This window comes from Seriola lalandi, unplaced genomic scaffold (assembly GCF_002814215.2).
Source record: "Seriola lalandi dorsalis isolate HSWRI2012SDOR001 ecotype SW California unplaced genomic scaffold, Sedor1 jcf7180002054484, whole genome shotgun sequence".
Lineage (NCBI taxonomy): Eukaryota > Metazoa > Chordata > Actinopteri > Carangiformes > Carangidae > Seriola > Seriola lalandi.
Window position 1 is genome coordinate 679,437 of NW_019525037.1, and position 22,173 is coordinate 701,609.

General features: G+C 41.3%; 1 protein-coding gene across 1 annotated transcript in view; it reads right to left on the reverse strand.

The window, feature by feature from the left end:
* wdr7 (WD repeat domain 7) overlaps nt 1–22,173 on the reverse strand; it is a 120,385-nt gene that overhangs the window by 7,176 nt on the left and 91,036 nt on the right. The window contains exons 29-33 of the mRNA XM_087175717.1: nt 19,679–19,865; nt 11,263–11,380; nt 10,702–10,851; nt 9,918–10,000; nt 8,906–9,005 (exon numbers count right to left, since the gene is read on the reverse strand). Coding sequence (XP_087031843.1) covers nt 8,906–9,005; nt 9,918–10,000; nt 10,702–10,851; nt 11,263–11,380; nt 19,679–19,865 — 638 coding nt within the window. The remainder of the gene's footprint in view (nt 1–8,905; nt 9,006–9,917; nt 10,001–10,701; nt 10,852–11,262; nt 11,381–19,678; nt 19,866–22,173) is intronic.

Consider the following 22,173-nt stretch of genomic DNA (forward strand, 5'->3'; position numbering starts at 1 on the left):
AGTATACACCTAATGTACTACAACAGTTTAGCACTACAGCTACTGCTAACTAATTACAGCTTATAAAGAAATGTAAACAGACAATTTCACATAAAACTGTCCCATGAAAATGTTGTTTCGTCTTCGTATTAAAAAGCTAAGAAAGGCCACATTGTGTAAATATTATTAGAATAATGTAAGTTTATAAATGAACTGACTTGTGTTTGTGTATGTGTGTGTAAGGTTGGTTTTGCTTTGAGTAATAAAATCAAGAAATAATGAAACTAATACTCTAACACAAACACAAGCTCAACAGGATTTTCCACTTTTCCACAGTGCAAACAGCTCATGGATTTCTGAGGTGACTGAAAGGCCTGATGGGAAATGGACTCCTGTGCATGCTGACATACAGTGGACGGACAGACAGTCAAATATTCCCCTGTGTGACCCCGGCTTCATGTAGCTGATCACACTGTGGCGGCGGGTCACATCCAAACATCACAGTGAAAATATGACTCACCACTGCTCTAATGGAAAACTCTAAATCTCTATAGGGATATTATGGGAATATTATTCAGGGCGTGAAATGATGAAGTCAGCAAAGTAGTGCCACTGATGCTTGTTGTTAGGTTCTGGTGTGTTTCCCTTCAGCTTGATCAGAAGCTGGAGGTAAACATCAGTCTGCCTGGAGGCTGATGGACCTCAGAGGTGATCTGAAGTGTTACGTTCTGTTAAACTGTGATGAGTCTTTTCGGTCTCTACACTGCTGCTGGTCTTTCTGACAACCCATACTACTGTGACTTTTACTCTGTGCACTCTGAACACCCTGAACTCTTCCCGCTTTATTCATTTTTGCTGAATATAAACTGATTTCCTCTGGCTTCACTCAGGTGGGGTTGAGTTTTTTTTGCTTTTATTTGATGGGACAGTAGAGATTGCCAGGAAATGCAGAGACAGAGGAGGGGAATGATATGAAGCAAAGAGTCCGGTCAGCCGGAAGATGAAACAGGAACTCGCTGCTCAGGGCATCTACGCCCACTTGGTTTGCACCTTAACCACTCAGCTATTGGGTCACCCAATTAATGGGGTCATGGGTGTGGATGGGCGGCAGTTGCTAGGTAATGAGGCAAATTGGGCACCAAACGTTTACGGACACACGATGGACATAACCAGGAACAAAATGGAAAAGTAGTACAAGGAAAAAACGGAGGTTTTTTGAGTAGTCGCTCAAAAAAGAGAAGAATCCAGGGAAAACCAGGACGAGTGGCAACCCTAGTTGCATGCCTTGCTTTGGTTTTATTGGTGTGATACTGACAGACACTATGCGATAAAGAGTGTGTTTATGTCAGTGTGTGTGTGTTGCAGCGTCACAGAGGAAAATCTGGGAAAACGCACAGACAAAGAATAAGAGTATCTCAAGCAACACAGATCATTCCTCATCAACCACAGCAGCTAAAACACGAGCAGAGTTTTCCAAACGATTCCTCTCAGTGACGGATCCAAACTGCTGCTGCAGCTCCGGGTTCAAACCCAGAGTGCAATGAATTGTCTTCTGTGATGAAGACGAGATGAAGAACATATTTGTGTCCTTGTTAAAATTTTATCGAGACGTCTCAGAGAAACTTGCTTTGCCGCGACGCCGCCCAGATTTTCCTTGACAGTAAGTGTTTGGTTTGGATGAGATAATTCCATCAGATGAGGGGCAGCTTCTGGTCCAACAGATGCTGCCATTCGCCTCCAGAACTCAGGGGACAAAATAAAGCAACGCTGCGCCACGTGTAACGCAATAAACTGTCCCACCAGATGCAGGGCGTGTAACGCAATAAATGCCCCCCCCAGAATTCCCCGCCCCGCCGCTGCCTCCGACTGGGATTACAAACTCTCACCTCCAGATGAGATTAAGACGCGTCGCCTCAGGCGCCCAGACCCTGAAATAATAACCCGTCTGTGGCGATTAAAGCAGAAAAAAATAATAACGCGATGAAATAAAAATCTCATCTTTTTAATTCGTTCTCTCCCTCCTCCTTTTTGGGGGAAATCCTATTAGATTCCAGCAGTGTCGGCCGAGAAAAAAAGATTTCTTTCCAGCCTTCCACCCTGCCTCTCTTTCTTCTCAACATCTCTCTCTCCTGAAGAATTTCTTCATTTCTTTCTTTCACCTTCTATCCATCTTTCACCTCCATCAGTCTTACTCTTCCATTATTTCCGCTTTGGCGAGATCCCGAATCTCATTTCCCATCACCCATTGTTAAAGGTAAAATGATCAAAAGGCTGAAAGAGAGGACACAGTCTGTCTGCAAACGTTCATCAGCTCAAACTGAAAAACGTCCAGTTTTTAAAATCTCGATAACTGAAGTCTTAACACACCTTATTATCCAAAGAGATGAGGAAGGGATTGACTCCCTCCTTCAACCTGAGCGGCAACTACCAGAGTGAATTAGCAGCTCCACAACTTTGGTTTTTGAAAACTTTTTCTGAGTACTGAGACATTTCAAACGGGCAATGAGCAGAGGATTCAAGTGAACAGCTGCTTCATATCCGAGACTTCATTCAATACTCTTACAGCCTTCACTTCTATCAAAATAATTCAATGATCCTTTGGAACTCTATGGAAACTTGAGCATCAATCGGAGTCGCACACCAAAACACATCTCCCCAGTGCTGACCCACACATAACGACTGGCCAATCACAGCTCCTTGTGCTGCTCTGTGGGTTGGACCTTGTTTAATGTTTACGTGCTACATGTTTAAATGAGAGTGATCACAATATGGAAACTGTAAATGCTAAGTCAGCACATAAATGAACAGTGAGATGGAATGTTACAGTCAATAACTTAAACATTTATTTTTAATTTTAATTTTAATTTCACTATGAATTCATTAGTAATGAGTTTGGTAATGCATCATTAAATGCAAAAGTAATGAAATTAATTTATAATGGCTTTTTTAAATGCATCAAGTTATTAATTCATTTATATATAAAGAAAAAACCTGCAAACATGTAAAAGGACTCCAGTGGCAGACAAAACAATGCCTTCACTTAACAGTAACATAAAAACTGTCCAATCAGAGCAGCACAATATGAATTACTACATTCAACTGTGTTCACAGTGTTTAGAATATAGAAGAGAGGGACCAAAAAGAAACAGGATGCAGAGATGAACTGTTTAATGTGCATCAAACATTGATGCTTTCATATATATTATAATCAGGGTCTGTATGTGTGAACGTGTGTGTGTGTGTGTGTGTGTGTGTGTGTCATGGTGGACTGCCTACCAAATCAATCAGCCTATCAGCGAGCAGTGAAGCACACTGAAACCATTTACAGCACTCTGTACTTCAATACACCTGACGCCTGGGGACTCGACTGGGTGTGTGTGCGCGTGTGTGTGCACATGTGTGTGTGTGCATGTGTGTGTGTGTGTATGCATACATAAGGCTCTTCCTATTTTAGTTCAATTCCCCATGACTGACAGCTCTTAGCCCCACCTCCTCTGTAAATAAGATTTACGTTAACCTGTAGAAAGTATATATAAATATAGATAGATAGATACTTTATTTATTATACTTTATTTAAATATAATTGAAATTGAAATTGAAAACTGCAGGAGCTGAATTTTTTTTGATGAATGTAGGTAGGTGTGTCATATTGTTAGCACATTGTTAGTGTTGTGGTGCTGCAGAGACAAATCATATTCTCCATAAGACGTAGAGGTGCATGATTGTTTGGTACAAGACCAACAAAAATCACATCTTCATTATTTTTTGTAATTTTCTGTGAAAATGAAATGAAAAACAATCATTCCAATTGAAATCCTGACTCATACTGCAATCGCAATGTCTGCCAAAATAATCACAATATGATTTTTTTTGCATATCATTCAGTCCCAGTCAAGTCGTTGGACCTCAGTGTGAGCTTGCAGGTCTTTTAGCATTGTAGCAGATGTAGAAGATTTCATTTCAAATGGATCAAAATTACCATTAATCTACACTCGATAACCCATAAGGACAAAGAGAAAACATGTTCTTAGAAATTTGATAATCTATTAAAACTCAAAAATTTAAATCTCTCATTTTACAAAAGTGTTCAGACCTTTGTTCACTATTTTCCAGAAGCCCCTTTGGCAGCAACTACAGCTTTCAGTCTTCTCAGGTGAGCGTCTACAGGCACCGCACACCTGGATTTGGTTTCTCCCGCTCTTTCTGGCAGATCCTCTCACACTCCGTCAGAGTGGAGGAGAAGTGACTGTGACCTGCCGTCGTCAGGTCTCTCCACAGATGTTCTGTGGGCTTTAAGTCCGGGCTCCGGCTGGGACATTAACACGGTCAGAGACCGGTCCTGAGACGCTGCAGCGTTGTCTCGGCTGTTTGCTTCGGGTCACTGTTGTGCTGAAAGGTGAACCGTCACGCCTGTCTCGGGTCACGTGCACGCTGGGGCAGATTTTCTCTGTTCTCTGTATTTGGCTGCATTCATCCTTCCTTCAGTTCTGACCAGTCTCCCTGTCGCTGCTGCCTACAAGACCCCCCATGGCATGACGCTGCACCCCCCCATGCTTCACCGTAGGGATGGTGTTAGCCAGGTGATGAGCAGTGCCTGGTGTTCATCAGACATAGTGTTCAGAGTTCTGCCCATGCAGTTAAATATCCGTCTCGGCAGACCAGAGAATCATTTTCTCAGAGTTCTTTAAATGCAGTTTGGCAAACTCCAAGCCGAGTCAAGGTAGCCTCCGTTTAGCCGCTCTACCATAAAAGCCTGATTGAAGCTGCAGAGATGTTCGTCCTTCCAGCAGCTTCTCCATCTCTGCAGAAGACGTCTGGAGCTCTAGAGTGACTGTTGGATGTTTAGTTATATCATTGAGCAAGGCCCTTCTTACCAGGTTCCATTGTTCTCCTGGGAACACTCAAAGCTTTAGAGATGGTTTGATACATTTGCCCTGATCTTTGCCTCGCCACAGTTTCATCATGGAGGCCTCTACACAGGTGTGTGACTTTCTAAAGTACGTCCAATCAATTCAATTTGCCACAGGTGGACTCCAGTCAAGTTGTAGACACATCTCAGTGATAATTAAAGCAAACAGGATGCACATGGCCACAGTTTGGAGAGAACACAGCAAAGGGTCTGAATACTTTGGTAATTGAGAGATTTCAGTTTTCTGTTTTTAATTAAAAAAACTTGGTCCTTATGGGTTACTGAGCGTCGACTGACGGGGAAACATTTTTAATTTCAACCCGCAACACAATAAAATGTGCAAAACGGAAAGGGTTAGAATAGTTTCTGAAGCCACTGTAAATTTAGCTTCAGTCTTAAGTATAGGTTATTGTCCTGGATACACTTGGTTGGCTTCTTATAGGATGTGGAGTGGGAGGAGCTAACCCTGAGGCAGAGCTACACCTTCAGTTACAGAGCGTTCTCTCCGGTTTCAGTGGTTACATAAAGAAACAGATGCAGACAGAGAGAAAGATCAGTCAGATTGTTTCTTTGTGTTCAATTAGTAGACTCAGTAGAGTCTGTTAAAGAAGCAGAGCAAGCAGGTGGACACACACACACACACACACACACACACACACACAGAGTAATGCAGCTGACAAAGGACTGTTCACGGAGGCTGATCAAAGCTGTGGCAGATGGTCATGCAGGGACTAGCTAGCTATGGCTGGACACACACACACACACACACACACACACACACACACACACACACACACACACACACACACACACACAAAGATGGATTATGAACAAAAATGCTCATCTTCTTCCTCTCCTCCTGATACTTTTGTTTCTTCACCTTCCTTCCTGTTTCATTTCTCCCTTCCTCAATCATCTCTTTATGTCTCTTTTCCTCGTTCTAACCCATCATCCCTCCTCCAGACCATCTCACATTTCTTTTCTCCTTCCCTTCCCTTCCCTTCCCTATCAAGTACAAATGAATCGAATCAAACCATTCATTTAGCATTTCATATTTCCCCAAATCTGGTCCATAAATTTTGTTTTGATACCACTTTTAACTACATCAGTAAAATGTGATCTCACATAAAATTACAAAAAGCTGGAGCCATCTTCCTAAATTTATTGGTTTCATCATACAGATTTTATATTGACTGATTTTAAAAAGGAGTAGATAGTTTTAAGATAATGTTATGTTGCTATTTATCCAGATCTCCCTAAAGTGGTTTGAGAAATTCTACAAATGTGTTAAAACTTTATTTACACAGTGAAAACTGTTGTGGAATTTACTTTAAAGCCCGGCACTGATGGAAATCAAGTGTTTAACCTTAGCTCTGTCCTATACCAAGATTCACTGCGCGCTGGTAATGAGAGCTGACAACACTGACACAGAGCCACTGTTAAATGTATGTATTGTCTTTCAGCTCAGTTCAACAGCTAATGGTACAACTGTTAAAGCCAGGGGCCTTAAAACTTCAAGTCTTTGTCGAATAAAGTTACGTGTGGTCAAGGCTGCTAGGCAACAGGAGCCGTGCTTTGCGACGCAGCGGCAAATATATATACTATACATTATATAATACAAGACATGTGATGTGAGTGAAATAATCATCAACACCATGACTGAGTGTTTCCACCTTGAACTGCAGTGAATCAATGACAGTCTCATAAACACAGATTCAGACAGTCAGGGTTTGATATGTCACAAACCTAAGGAACCAATCCTGTCAACTTGTGGGGATGGGGGGCGGGGCTAAAAAAAATCCTGAAACCTTGTCAGTACAGAGAGAGAGAGTTAGCATTAGCACAACCACTAACACTGTGTCAGCCGCTGCCAGTTACAAGCTAACAAACATCATAAAAGATGCTAACTACGCTAACCATTCTGATTTCTCTGCTAGTCTCTGGTTCTGGTCTCAACAGACTCCTCCTCTGAGTCTGGGTCTGACTGAGGCTCAAACATGTGGCTGAGTCTCTCTGATGTTTCCTCCTCTATCTCGATACTTTTTACTCTTTCACCTGTCCACCTGGAGCAAGCAGGTAGTGGGCGGGGCTCAAAGCCTGATCCACATTTCTCAATCAGGAAGTAAGAGTAGAGTGTTGGTGCTGTGTGTCTCTTTGTATATGTGTTTTAATGTAGCCTGGCTGCAAATTGATTTCCCTGTAAGGAACAATGAAGATACTTTGTACTAGACGTGTTTACAGTTTTTGACTTTTGTCTGATTTTTGTTTTTTGTGTGAAAATCATGTTAAACAGAATATTAATCATCATCAGTTTAAAACATGTCTGGAGAGGAACTTTAATGTCATCAATACAAACTGACAGCTGCTGTTCTCTGTGAAGGAGAACACTATAAAGATTGTAAACCTATCTTTCACAACCACAGAAGGTCAATGATGGTCACTTTGATATTCAAACCCGACCTGCTGGAAAAAGGGCACAGATTGATGCCCTCTCCTGTTCTGCAGAGTATGAACCAAGGAGCTGATGATGTTGTAGATCAAAACTACAGGTAGCTGCTTCACAGTAACGAGACCGCAGCCATGACAACGGCACTGTGAGGCTGTACTTAAGCTCAGCAGTACTGTATGCTAAATGCTAACATTGATCACTGATGTTTAGTGGGTATAGAATTTATCTAGCATGTTCCCCATCCCAGATTAATGTGTTTGCTTGCTAACATTTCCTAATTAGTACTAAACACAGAGTGACGTCTGAAGGGAATGTCATTGGATTTGCATGTTGCTCTACCTGATGGCCTCACTCTAATGTTGCCTGATTGTTGACAGGATGCCTCGTCACCATTACAACAAAATTATACAGCAAAATGTTGTTCCAACATACTTTGGTTTCTTTTTTCTTGTTGAAGTAATTGTCCATGACTCAGAGACACAAGGAAGTTAGAAATAAGCACCAAAATCAATAAGAAGAATCAGAACTAATAAAACCTAAAAGATACCCGGCCTATTAATAAAGATGATAGCTTTATCTTACATTTGAAATTAAACACTTGAAATGGTTCCAGCACTGACACACACAGAGACACACACACACACACACACACACACACACACACACACACACACACACTTCCCGCAAAGCCATTATCTATTAAATGTTAATTATTCCAAATAACGCACAAAGGAAAGCGTCTCTTGTCTTTACGCCATGCACACAAACATAAACACCTACACACACACAAGCACACACCTACAAACACACAAGCACGCACGCACACACACACACACACACGATCAAACTAGATGTTGGGTGAACAGGGGCCAGTGCTGTTATCAGATATAAATGACCCCCTCCACCAGACTAGACTGCTCAGGTTACTGCAAATCAATACACAGCAAATTACCAACACACACACACACTCACACAGAAGTACACACAGAGGCAGGTAGCACACACATACACTACACATTCGCACACACAATCAAACGTAAACGTGTGCAAAGACAAAAACATGATTAAGAGAGTCATCGCTTCATCATTAATCAATTGCTGAGGAAAAAAAATAAGTCGGGGCAATGAAACTCCTCTCCTCCTTCCCTCTGTCTTTTCTCCTCCTCTCTCATTTCCCCTTATTTACACCCCTCGTTACTTCTCCCCTCTTGTTCCCTCTCATTTCTTCCTCTACTCTCCTCTCAAAGGAGGTAGTCAGTCATTTTCATGGATGGATAGAAAAATTGGAAGATGGGTAAGGAACAAATGGTCAGATTAAAGGAGAGTTAGACAGATGAATCTAATGATCGATGATTTATGGAAAGACCAAAAAAAAAGACAGGAGGATGAACGAGAAGATGGAGAAATGGGGAGATTGATAGATGATCCATTCAGAGATTTGTGACTGGATGGATGTAGCGCTGCCTGGATGGATGGATGGATGGATGGATGAAACTGATGAACAGGTGAAACCATTGCGACAGAACAACAGAGCTGCCGAGGTGAGCGGTGTGAAGTTTTGAACGAACCTGGCATTTTCCAGTTCGAACATCGTAGAGGACCACCGAACCCTGACGAGCTCCTACAGCGATGCGGTGACTGCGGTCGCAGTAACCGACCATGTAGAACCTGAGGAAGAGGACGACAGATACAATTTATCAAATCAAGTTTATTTGTGAAGCACATTTAAAACAACCAGAGTTGACCAAAGAGTTCTACGATAATATGCAATGAAAAACACACGACATAATAACAGCTAAAATGTGATAACTATCCCATAGTCTGAGAGAGTTTGAAAATAAAGACACAAGGGATAAAAGTGATAGATAAAACCTTAGAGAAACACCAAAGAGAACATGTGGGTTTAAAGTTAAATGTTAACGGTGGGGAAACACTCAATTAAAACGGGTAAACTGTTCCAAAGTTTTGGGGCAGCTACCGCAAAATCCCGACCAGCCTTTCCCCTTAGTCTTGACCAAGGGGCAGCTGGTCTGAAGATCGGAGAGATCTGGGGATGGAAAGGGGGCAGAGGAGCTCAGAGATATGCTCGTGTCCCAGACCACGTAAGGCCTTAAAAACAAATAAAACAACCTTGAGTCTGATGCAGTACTTGACTGGTAGCCAGTGCAGGGATGGCAGTATAGGTGAGATACTGTCTCTCTTCCTGATATCAGTTAACAGTCCGGCTGCAGAGTTCTGCACCAGCTGTAGTCAAGACGAGGCGGACTGGGTAACGCCCCAAATACAAGGCATGACCTCCACTGTTTTATTTTTCACTTTTATGCAAACATGTATACAACCTGAAACACAAACCTTATGGATATGTTGAGGCCAGGAAGGGGCAGGAAGGACACGTAAATATATTCACACATTGACACACAGATTAAGTTGCCAGCCACACGCCCCGAGGCAGATGACCTCTGACATCAGCTCAGACACCCAGGGGTCAACTTGCCTTAACTCCTCCCCAGTTCACTCCCCCCACTGACCTTATAAGGAAATGTAGGGGGGCCTTGTTAACACACCCATATACACACGTACTTGCAGATAGCAGGGAAACACTCCTGTAGTCCTTTCTTCTTCACCAGAGAACCTTCGATACAGTACATGATGATATCCATCACCTGAAGAAGAGCGGGAGAGAGAGCATGTGTCTTTTTCCCCAAGAAGTTTCATTACAGGAAGCCGAGAAAGGCTATCTCGCAAATATTTCTTTATCCCGTTATCTCGAGACAACAAAACTCTGTTATCTCATATCTCATCTTATATCATTCAGTTATCTCAAGATAAAAGGATTTAATAAAAGTATTTCATTATCTCGACAGAATGGAATAATCATCCCATTATCTTGAGAAAACAAAGCTCCGTTATCCACTATCTTGAGATAACGACATAATAATTCCATTATCTTGAAATAACTGAATAATTATCTCGTTATCTCAAGATTACAGTGTTATCACAACATAATGGATAATGGTGCTTTGTTATATCTCGAGATAATAGGATAATTATTCTGTTATGGAGCTTTTTCATATGTTGAGATGACAGAATAATTATCTTATTAATAATTATTAATTATTTAATAATAATTAAAAAATAAATATATAATCAAAAATAATCATCTTGAGAAAACAAAGCTCCATTATTGATTATCTCGAGATAAAGGTGTTATCACGAGAAAACTGAATAATTATCCTGTTATCTCGAGAAAACACCTTCTGTAAAAATCTAAAATATGCATGCGTATCTTCTTTATTAGGATTGTGGAGAATGCTGTCTTTGTTCATTATTATTTATGTAACATTTGAAATGTAATGTTTTTTACCTCGACCAGTAGATCCACAACGTCTCCAGGCATCTTCTCTATCAGAATGTCAATCACGCGCAGTATCTCCGTCTTGGCTCGGGCCAGAGTGGTGGTGTGAACGTTCTGCTGTGACTGAGAGTTCGCCTGCGCTGCGTTGTATCGATGAACCTCAACACAAAAACATATATGCATCAATATTTACATATCTCTTATCACTGGGGAGTGATGTATGTATATAAAAATACATGACAGAGATGCATTAAATTGGGTAGAGATGTATGTTAAAGTAAAGTTTTTTATGCCTCCACAATAATTTTGGATACCAAAACTAATTTTTACTTATTTATTTTTGATACTTTGACGTATATAGACTTTTTTTATTTTTACAAAAAGCCTTTTTCATGTCACCTTAACTGTTCAATGTGTGAACACATGTGACCATACAAGAACTTTGCCTACATACAATACAGACACCAAGTTGGCCTGTGTCAAATTATGATGACGTGAAAGTGGAAACTGACGACTTTTTGAAGCTGCCGTTTGTCTGTTTGTGAAGATATTTGAACAGAACAGTCTCACCTCTCGTGCAATAGTGGTGATGAAGGCAGGCGGCCGGGCAGTGGCGATAAGAGAGAGGGCGTGGCGAGCAGAGCGAGCTGAATCCGCTGGCGGGTTGAGGGGCAAGCCCATGGTAATACTGTGGAGAGTGAAAGAAACAGGCAACGGATTTTCAAAAATATTGTGAGACAAACACAAGCACGAAAATTATTTTGTGCTTCTCCCCCCAAATCTTAAAAAAAAAAAAAAAGTTTATAAAGAGATTTTTGAAAGGTTGAGTAATTTCACTGTAGTTTTCAGCAAAGTTATTCAAACAGTCATAAAAAGCAGAGGTAGGACAAAGTCATTGTTTTGTGAGTCTGCCAAGATGGCATCAGTGGAGCAGCCCACTCTGAGCTTCAAAACCGCTCTTCAGAAACCTGTGGGTGATGTCATGGAGGCTACGTCCATCTTTATTTACAGTCTAAGGTCTGAACAGCCAAACACACCTTTCCCTCCCGCTCACGTGGTGGATTAGTCTGCATTTGGTTTCTCTAGTCAGTATTCCCGGCAGCAGGATGGTGTATCTGTTAATGAATATAAATAAACTACAGTGTGTGTTGATGGTAATGAAGGGATATGTCACTGTGCAATAGTGTGGCTGATGGATTTTTAATAGTTTTTGGACGATAATGGAGCTCTATGGTCGAGAGGAATAAGATACATCACGCTTGGATACACACACATTATTAGTTATTAGGACACATTCATTGCTGGGCTGCATGTTTTCATGCCATTTGTTGAAAATAATAAACATATAAAATATCAACATAGTTATCTTTTAAAGAGATATTTAGTAAAAACAACAGATGGAGAAAAAGTGGCAGTTAAATGGATGATTTTAGAGAGAGAGGACAAGAATAAGATAAAAGTGAGAAAAGTGGCAGAGACACGGGGAGATCGAGCCTTACTAATATATGGAGTGAAGAGATTAGCGGGCAGCTTATAATGTCAAGGCCGAGTCAATGGGAGCCATTCACCAGACGACAGCATAATGGACTCCCACAATGCAACAGGAATTAGACACACACACCCTAACAGCTGGCCACACACCCCTCTGAGTGTGTGTGTGTGTGTGTGTGTGCAAGAAAGAGAGAGAGAGAGAGAAAGAGGCTGAGCAAGGCCACCTTGTTAACAAATGACTCTGGGGAGAGAGAGAGAGGGAGGGAGGGAGGGAGGGAGAGGAGGGAGTGATGGGTGAACGGATGGCTGGGCTGCACGATTCATCTCCTCTGATTACAGATCACAGCTACAGATCCTGTAATTAATACTGGTAATATATTGGCAATATATCAGCAATATTGAGATGTTTAATTTCATTTAGAGAGGTGGCTGTAATTGGAAACAGTCACAATGTTGATATAAGGCAGCAGGAGTGCAGGGAGCTAATTGTACTGAGAAGCACCGAGGTTAACAGCCAACATTTAGAACATGTAATGAAATAATCTGGATTATTATTACAGTCATATGAGAACACACATGCACGCACACACACACACACACAGATTATCACTGTTATTAATAAGAAAAAGAATAAAAGCATATATATATATATATATATATATATATATAGGGATGTGTTTCTATCACATACATGAGGGGTGGAGCAGAGAAGTACAAACAGCTCTCAGTACAGTTACTATGTCCTTAATGTTAAAACATATAATTACATAATATTATAGGCATCATAAATGTTGATTTTATGGCAGAGCACTTGTATTGGATTGCATTAGACTGAGTGTATACATAAACTCTCTTACAGGTATATAAATTACAGCTCTATAAAAGGCAAAGCATGTTTGGTTGAGAGTCCAGACTGATGCCTTCCGACTGTTCAGTCTGAGCAACAGTCAGATTCAGTGTCCGTGCACAGTGATGTGAAAGAGAGAAAAACTGTAAATCCACACAAAAGAGAGCATGAGGCCAGGACATGTATGTTCTTCCTATTCTGCACAGAGTTGGTCAAAGTAAGTCCTTGGGTTTATGGCTTGACACTGAACTTACATTTAAACATCACACTGATCATGTTCTACTCAAAGTTCATTTTGGAGCCGGTGCTCTATTTCTGTTCTACACTTAGTGTCCAGAAGAAACTCATACTACCAGCTTTTGATTGTGCCGGTGTGAAACTAACCTCCTGCTGCTCAACACAGTGTACAATAATCTTTGTAGACTTAGCACTTGGTTCTTCCTATGGTACTCATCGCTGCTTAATGTATCACTCCATTAAATGGCCTCCACCAATATAAGAAGACACATTCATTCATTCATTCACATCATTCTGGTAGCATGTTCATCAGTATCATCCATCATTTGAGGCATTCAACATGATACTTCTTCATCCCTGTGGTCAGAAAAGCAATCGGTAAAACAGCCGTTATGTTTAAGGCTCCTTCCGACTGGAACAACTTCCCTTCAAACACAAGAACCATAACATGTTTAAATATAGTGTGTCTCCCTATCTTTAGAATAACGTCTGTATACAGTATACAAAGGAGTTAATTTTCTGTTTATGCATTATGTTAGTTTTGCTGGGTAGTATTTGTTCACAGCCTCTCTGTGGCCATCTAGTGGTTGGTGCTTCTCTGAGGTTTGTGTATTGTATGTTAGGACCCGCTCTCATGCAATACAGGAGATGGTTCATCTCAAGGGTTTATCCTAAAGAATTAACATGTTATATATGTGAACTTAATTGAATAAATAATCAGTTATGAATTTATTTATAAATGGACTGACTGAATATACCTAAGTAGTACAGTAGACTCTGGTTTTCAATTTGTGTTGCCTAACTGCCAAACACACACAACATACAGACACACAAAAAGTAAAGCCAAGCACTGGTAAAAAAAAATCCCATAACTAGTCATTTCCAAGAATTTTGCCCAGATTGAAATGACACAAACACATGCAGACTTCAGTTTGTGTGTGTGTGTGTGTGTGTGTGAACCTGGCAACATGACTGCATTCACAGCCAATATCACGCTGACATTATCCAGTCAATACTGAGTCACACACATAAACACACAGTGAGGATTGGAGGTATTGATTTTTGTGTGTGAGGGAGGAGTGAATAACCTCGGTCACATGATGAGAGTCACTGCTGCAAGAAACCAAGACTGTGTGTACATGACTGACTGTTTAGGGACCCAGTTACTGACTGGTTTGCTCAGTGAGTTGCAGACAAGGTAACCGGAGAGTTTACTGATCGACAGGCTTATAGACTGATGCATTGACTCATTGGGATAAAGCATGAAGCTCACCTTTGTGTCACTTGTAGAAGTTTGTTTTTGGTAAAACACCCACTATACTTTGGCTGTCACCGACCATCACATAGCAGTGGTGGTGTTTTCTGCCTTTTAGCCTCAGATATCGCAGAGACCAGAAACTTACTTGAAAAGCCACACGGAGGTCAGATTTATGCTTTATTTTCATTTACCACTGGTTGACAGTTGACTGGCTGGTTTGGCAGAGGCACGTATGGTTAACATCCCCACCTTCGATAAAGAGCGGAGCACAGCTGCTGCTTCTATGGGAACCAACCAGCATCGTCTTCCACACAGTGGACGAGACAATCTAAACTAAAGACCAACAAGCCAATCATCAGCAGCAGACAGCTTCTTATTTTATTACAAGAGGCATGCTATGGGTTTGTCTGCCAGAGAATGATCATGTTTTTGTGCACGCATGAATTTGTGGAGCTAAGTGTGAGAAACATGGAACCAGCACTAGCTGCTGATGACTGAAACATCAACTACCTGATTTAATAACAGATATTGTAATGTGGGTAAGTGGCTGGTTAACGAGGCGACTGGTTGACTGATGTGATGACTGAGCCACTGAAAGACTTCAGATTGGTTTAACAACTGATTTATTAAGGGACTGACTGACTGACTGACTGACTGACTGGTGATAGGCGAGTTATCTGCTGACTGATTGAGTCATTGACTTACTGACTCGATGGCTTATGAGTATGGCCTTTCCATACTTATACCTGACACATAAAATACATTATAAGTGTCATAAAGAGAACGAAACAAAAAAACTGAACAAGTGAAACATGAAATGTAACAATATAATTACATTATTGAAAAAATCCCCCTCCACCCCCAACAATGATATTGTATATCGCAATATTTGGGCTGGACTGTATCGAGATATTGAATTTTGGATATCAGCCAAACAGCCAAGCATGTTTTTAATAGTGACTGACATGTCAAGCCAGGTCTAATGTAGCTAAATGAAAGATCCAAACTCTCTGTCTGTCTCTCTCACACTCTCACACACTCTCTCTCACTCACACACACGCACACACACACACACACACACACACACAGATCAACATGAGTTTTTTGTCTTTCTACAGTGACCTATAGTTTTCTGATCATTACTCAGTGTTCAAATGTCCTGTTGTGATATGAGTTGATGTCCATGGAGACAACAACATGCACTTATCTCTGCAGGGCACGCAAACACACACACACACACACACACACACACAACCAAAACATTCATTTACCTCTACCACATAAAGTTTTGGAAAACACATACAGACAAAAAACACAGTATAAAGAGGGGTATTTATCTCTGCATGTCAAATACATTCCCTATTCTTTATCTCTCTCTCACACACATTAACACATGCTTTTATCCCTGCAGTGGTGTCTATAAACACATCACACTCTGATCAGAAGAGAGCAGGGAGGGAAACATTGACAGGTCCGCGAGAGGCATTCAAAGCCCACAGTAGGTCATTACATGAGGTAAAAGATTTTTAAAGGTTTTTAAAGTTTCAAAAGTCCTTTTTTTAACAGTTCCAGTTATCTTGTTTATTTCATTTCCAAGGATCTCCAAGGAAAAAAACAGGAAGACTGAGTGGAAACAGGTCATATGTTACAGTTTTCAAATATGAAATATGTAAATTAATGTAGGAAGTGTTACATGGTTTGTCAGGGTCAGATTCATGTAAAACAGACTGAGGTGTTTATTCAATCACATTCAGTGATGAGGTCTGAAAGGAACTCGTCGGCAAGAACAGGCGCCTTAAAACACTGTGTGGTGTAAGACACACACACACACACACACACACACACACACACACACACACACACACACACACACACACACACACAGAGCTCTGCGAGGAGTGTATTGACGACTGGTTGGGTGCATCAGGAACAAAAAAGCCTCATTGCAAGTCAGCTGCATGGAAATACACCCTCTGTGCACGTGCATGTGCACACACTCCATTTCAGCCAGTCATGCATTCAGCTCCTCACACTCTCCCTGGTTCTCTACAATAGAAACTGTCCAGTAATGGAAGACTGTAACGCAGTGTAAGCAGTGTGTGTGCGTACGCATGTGTGTATTAATGTATTCGCTCTCTCTGTTTTGTAATGCATTGATCTGATTATTGTGTGTCTCATTGATCAGCCCTCGTACTGTTTACTTCAAAAACACCAGGAGGCAACAACACACATCTGCAGACATCACATTATTAATTATAAATGATCATATATCCATGTGAAATGGACGGAGCATCACGTTCAGGTCACTCAGAGCAGCGGGGTGGATTTAATGATGTGGGGGCTGCTGGTAAAACTAACGCACAGTAAAAACACTGTCAAAGTCCTGTGGTAAATCATTACAGTTGTTTTACATTTCCCTCATCAAAGAATAGTAGTCTATATCAGTGATCTGTTCAAAATAATGCTGTTGAAGTTTACATATAAAGCAATGTTTCTGGATAGTACCGGATCAATAAGCTGTATCGGTAAAAGTAGAAGTACCGTTAAAATCTTAACGATCCCCATCCAAATGTTTGGAACCGAAATTTATACTGTTGTAACTCCTAACTTTGCTTTTCCAGACTGTTCCTTGTGTTCACATTTTGGTGTGAAAACCTTTATTTCTGACTCTGTTCAAGTTTTTGTCACTTTCTATTCTACTAAAAATGTATCTACTAAAATTGAATTGTGTTGATTTCTCTTCGACACACACACACACACACACACGCACACACACACTCGCAGCAGACATATCTATACTCATTTAACCAGACTGGCCCGGCTTGAGTTTCAACCTTAATAGGATCAACTTATGTTCGCCAGTTAGATTTCAGCAGGGAGGAAGACAGACACACACACACACACACACACACACACACACACACACACACACACACAAAGGGTTTTGTACCATACATGAGAAGATGCCACTGAAGGCCCTTCTCTGGGACCTGTGACCTTCACTTGTATAAAGTGCCGCTTCAACTTAACCACAACTTCACTGTGATTGTATGAAGGCAGCCATGACCTTTGACCTCCTTGTTGCTGGTTGTGATACTGATGGTCCAAGAAGTGAAGCTGACTCTGCTGCTGTCTAACAGCAACTTCTGACTGGAACATGTCGGAGAGTCAAACTGTGAACTAGGAGTCACAGTCACAGTGACTGATATAAAGCCACTGATTGAAGCGTCTACTTTTTCGGACACCTTTTTAAACTTTCGCTTTCACGTGTGGAACACTGGCTAACTTCACCTCTTCAGACCTATGAAATGTTTAAAAAGCAACAGTCTGAGGAGGAAAAATCACAGTTCGTTTTCCTTGTCAAAATGTGGCACCTATATTACCCACAATGCAATTCAAAGCAGAGATGAGGAGCAGGCTGCAGTCTGCTAACTCTTTACTTAAACTTGCAGTTTTCTTAACCCACGCTGACTCCAGTGACCTGATCACCTGAGGACATTAAATCAGCAGCTCCCTCTGCAGACATTAAAGGCTTCACATGTGCACTACGGCATCTGAACACTTGATAACAGACTGGTGTGTGTAGATTCAAGCGGCGTTCCCCTTTAAGCACCACTGCCGGTGGGGCAAAGAAACAGGAAAAAAAGATCGTGATAAAACATGAACACAGACTAACACACATGCACACAGACAGAGGACTCACATGTCAGAGCAACGCAGACATCGTTACATCATCATAATGTCCTGCAATCGGATTACAGCCTGGCTTCCATAACTCAGTGTGCTGGCTCTATAATGCCTAAGTGTTTCTCTGTGTGTGTGTGTGTGTGTGTGTTTGTATCCATAAGCAGGCTGTTGGCTGCACTCTGGAATCTGACTGAACAGTCAAACTGACAAACACAAACAATAGATCAGCCAATGATAGAAACTGAGGACACAGGACTGAACCAGTGTGTTCTGTGTGTATTTAACACTTCAATCTATATGTGTATTTGTGTTTATGTGCATGTGTTCAGAACTGTGAAGTCTTTCAGGGCAAGTCCATGTCATGTCTCTGTATGCTGACCATTAAAAAGGCCATTATCTTAACTTTTACTATTTAAACTAATTAACCATGTTTTACCAAGTTCTTTCAATGTATAGGTCTTTGGTTTGATCTAGTTTTAAGCCACATACACTTTTGGTGGTTTTCAGCTCTATATTTGAACCAGATGAAGGATTTTAGTCGTCGGACGTCTGGATCTGAAGTTATCAGAGAAACAAGCTGAGGAAATGTTAGACAGCTCAGCTCCCAGCTGCTGGAGACGTCCTGTCCTGTGTCACTGAAGAGCGTCGCTGAAGCTCTGAGTTTTAAAGTTATATTTTGGGGGAATTTTTTGCCTTTATTCAGATTGCTACAGTGAGAGAGACTGGAAAGTCATGGAGAGAGAGAGGGGATGACATGCTGGCCCATGGGTCAGAGTGGAACCCGGGCTGCTGTGTGTAGGACTAAGCCTTTGTGGTACGTGCTCTACCAGGTGAGCTCCCCTGAAACTCTGAAAGTGAAACTGCTTTATTTAGTGTTTCTACTGGTTTTAATCCCCTGGTGTGTTTGTTGTGGAGAGGAGGACACCTCTGTGGATCATTCAGCTGCTGGTAAAAACCTGCTGAACGTCTGAACAATCAAACAAACAAGAGAACAAAGAGAAACCATCGAAAACAGGGAGAAGCTAGCGTAATGGTAAAGACAACAACTCCCACAATCCCACGCTATTCCATGACGTAACCCAACGCGTCTTTTGTTATTGTTTTGATTGAGAGAGCTTTAGAGACAGAAGTTACAGGCTGTGCGTTTAATGCTACAGTTTATAAGTTCTGGAAATCAAGAGAGAGACTCGACAACAAACCACTCCACTCCGCTTAAAGACCAAGACACGTCCGAGTCAAAGTCAAAGCCAGTCTCAATCCAAGTCTGTAGTGCGACTCAAGTCAAGTCTTGTGATGGTCAAGACAAGTCCAAGTCAAGTCTGAAGTCTTGTTGAAGCATGTTTCAAATTAGGCTTCAAGGACTTTGACTATAACAATCACTTTTATTTTTATGTGTGTGTGTGTGTGTGTGTGTGTTTGTGTGTGTGTGTGTGTGTGTGTGTGTGTGTGTACACCTGTGGACTCACTTAGCCAGCTGCTTCTCTGCATCGGCACAGAGCTCCAGCAATCCCATGAGCACCGCTGACACGTCCATATACGGCTCCCAGACAGTGAAGCCTCGACCAATCAGATCGATGGCGGTGCGGCGGATGGTGCTGTGGGGGGGTAGCTTGGGGCTGGGGGGCTGCAGCAGCAGGAAGGTCAGTGCCTTACCTGTAAACAGTAGAAACAGTGGAGTCAGATTAGAGTAGAGTAATGGGGGGGTTTTATCTAGAAAAAGCACATTTTTAAATGATTTAATCATTCTTATTTTATCATTTCTGTGCAGGAGTGAATAAGATGTGATGTGTTCAGATGAATTCAATCGTCCACCACAGTCCCAATTAAACATCGTCATGACTTTTGCTGAAATGCGACATTAATCTTATTTGTTGTGCCGGGATTAGCTAAATGATTCATTTGTATCTGTAGTCCCAACACAACTTCAAAAGACAAAAACAACAAATTAAAGCGGCAAGCAGCATTCACGCGGGCTCTCGCCATGTTGCGAACCTCAGGGCCACAGTCAGCAGGACACTTTTATGTTCCTGTATATCAAGTGTAAAAAGGATGATGAATACTTCCTGTAAATCAAATGATGATTGTCACTCAAGGGTTACTTCCTGTTTACAGTAGTTGGCACTATGATTATGACTTCAAATTAGCATCTAGATGTCTTCAGTGTGGAACTGTCATTAAACATGTGAAGTTTGGGGAAGATTGGACAATGTATATTACATTTATAACAATTTCCTGTTTCATGGTGAAACATGATTTAATTCCAATGCCTTTAAATTACATAAATGACGCCAGAATGTGAGCAAAAATTCAAAATCTCTCATTTCCTGTTGTGTTTAGGGTATGGGTACATTCTTTTTTATAGGTCTCGGCATGTTACGGGTTTTTTGAGCATGTTTAAGCCCTCAAGAAGCATTTCATTTTTATGGACCAGGGATATACAAACAAATGAAATACAATAGGGTCCTTGCACCCTCGGTGCTGTGGACCTCAAAAAAGGAGCATACTCCTCCCTTATCTCTATATCCTCTACACAATGAAGCATTTAAACAGATTATGGTCAAACCCAAATGACCACATCAGCTCCATATGACTTCACTGTCACAGTTTCAGCCCCGCCCCTCGGCAGCAGCGTGGCTGCACCACGGGAATGATTTGAAAACAAAGGAATTTTCTATAAATGAAATCATACCTGCTTCTAAATAAAAATATGAAAATCTAATATCTAAAATGAGGTTTGGGAAAAATGATTCAACACACACACAACGAGCAGGATGGGGGTCACTTCATAGCTGACCTGACATTTGAGCCAGTCTCTGTGGGGACGTACTGACCATTAAGACTCCAGAAAATATCCCCCATCCCTCAATAACATCCCCCCCTCCACACACACACACACACACACACACACACACACACACACACACACACACACACACACACACACACACTCCCCTTTTCCCACCAGGTGTCTGTCTGTCTGTCTGTCTCTCTCTGCAGGTCGCACCCACAGTAGCCTGAGGTCCAGAGCTTTTAGCAGATCCTTCACAATGTGCTACACAAAGATAAAGTCAGAGAAAAATCTAAACCCAGAGAGGCGGATTAAAGATCTGGTATCTGGTCTTGTAAAACATTCAGAGACGTTAACAGAAAACAATACACGGTCGCCTCTGTAGCTGTCATTTTCCTATTAAAGGTGGTTTTCATACATTATTTATTCAAGAGCAGTGATATATGTGCAGAACTGGACTGTCAATGTGAAGTTAGATCTGTCAACAGTTCTATCAGAAAGCCTTTTCTCTGAGACTTTACATTAGCATCATGAAGGCTCTTATCTCCTACTGTCTGAATCCACTCAGAGATCAATACAGTTTATTGTATTTTCACTTTAAATGTAAATGCTAAACAGTCATAATATGAAGAAACATATAATATAATACAGATCATTTACTTTAAGTATTTATAATACTGTGGTGGCTCTAAAGGTCCTCCAGTCTCCAGACACACAGAGATAATCTCATCATCTGGATCTTCTGGCATTTTATCATCAGCCCGCCTTAAATGGCAAACCCCCTTCCTTATTGGTTTATATCTACCCACACACACAGCCTATGGATGGGGCTATGAAAGATATAGCTAGAGGCTAACTGTGTTAGCATCGCTGGGTACGACTGTTATAATATATAGCAGCAGTGACAGATAAAGCGCTAACTGTGTTAGCATTGTTGCGCTACGTCGAGTATAAGAGATGGACAGCAGTGCTAATGTTATTAGCTGTTATGGCTATAGGTAGAGAGACAAAGAGTCAAACATGCAGATCGGGTGTGTTGTTAGGATGTTGTGACTGAGTCAGTGATAGGATGATGAACTTTGACCCTCAGCTAGTGATCAAAAGGTGGGTGAGCAAACACCAGAAGAGTTCAAATCAATCATGTTTTTGTTTCATACATCAATATACATACAA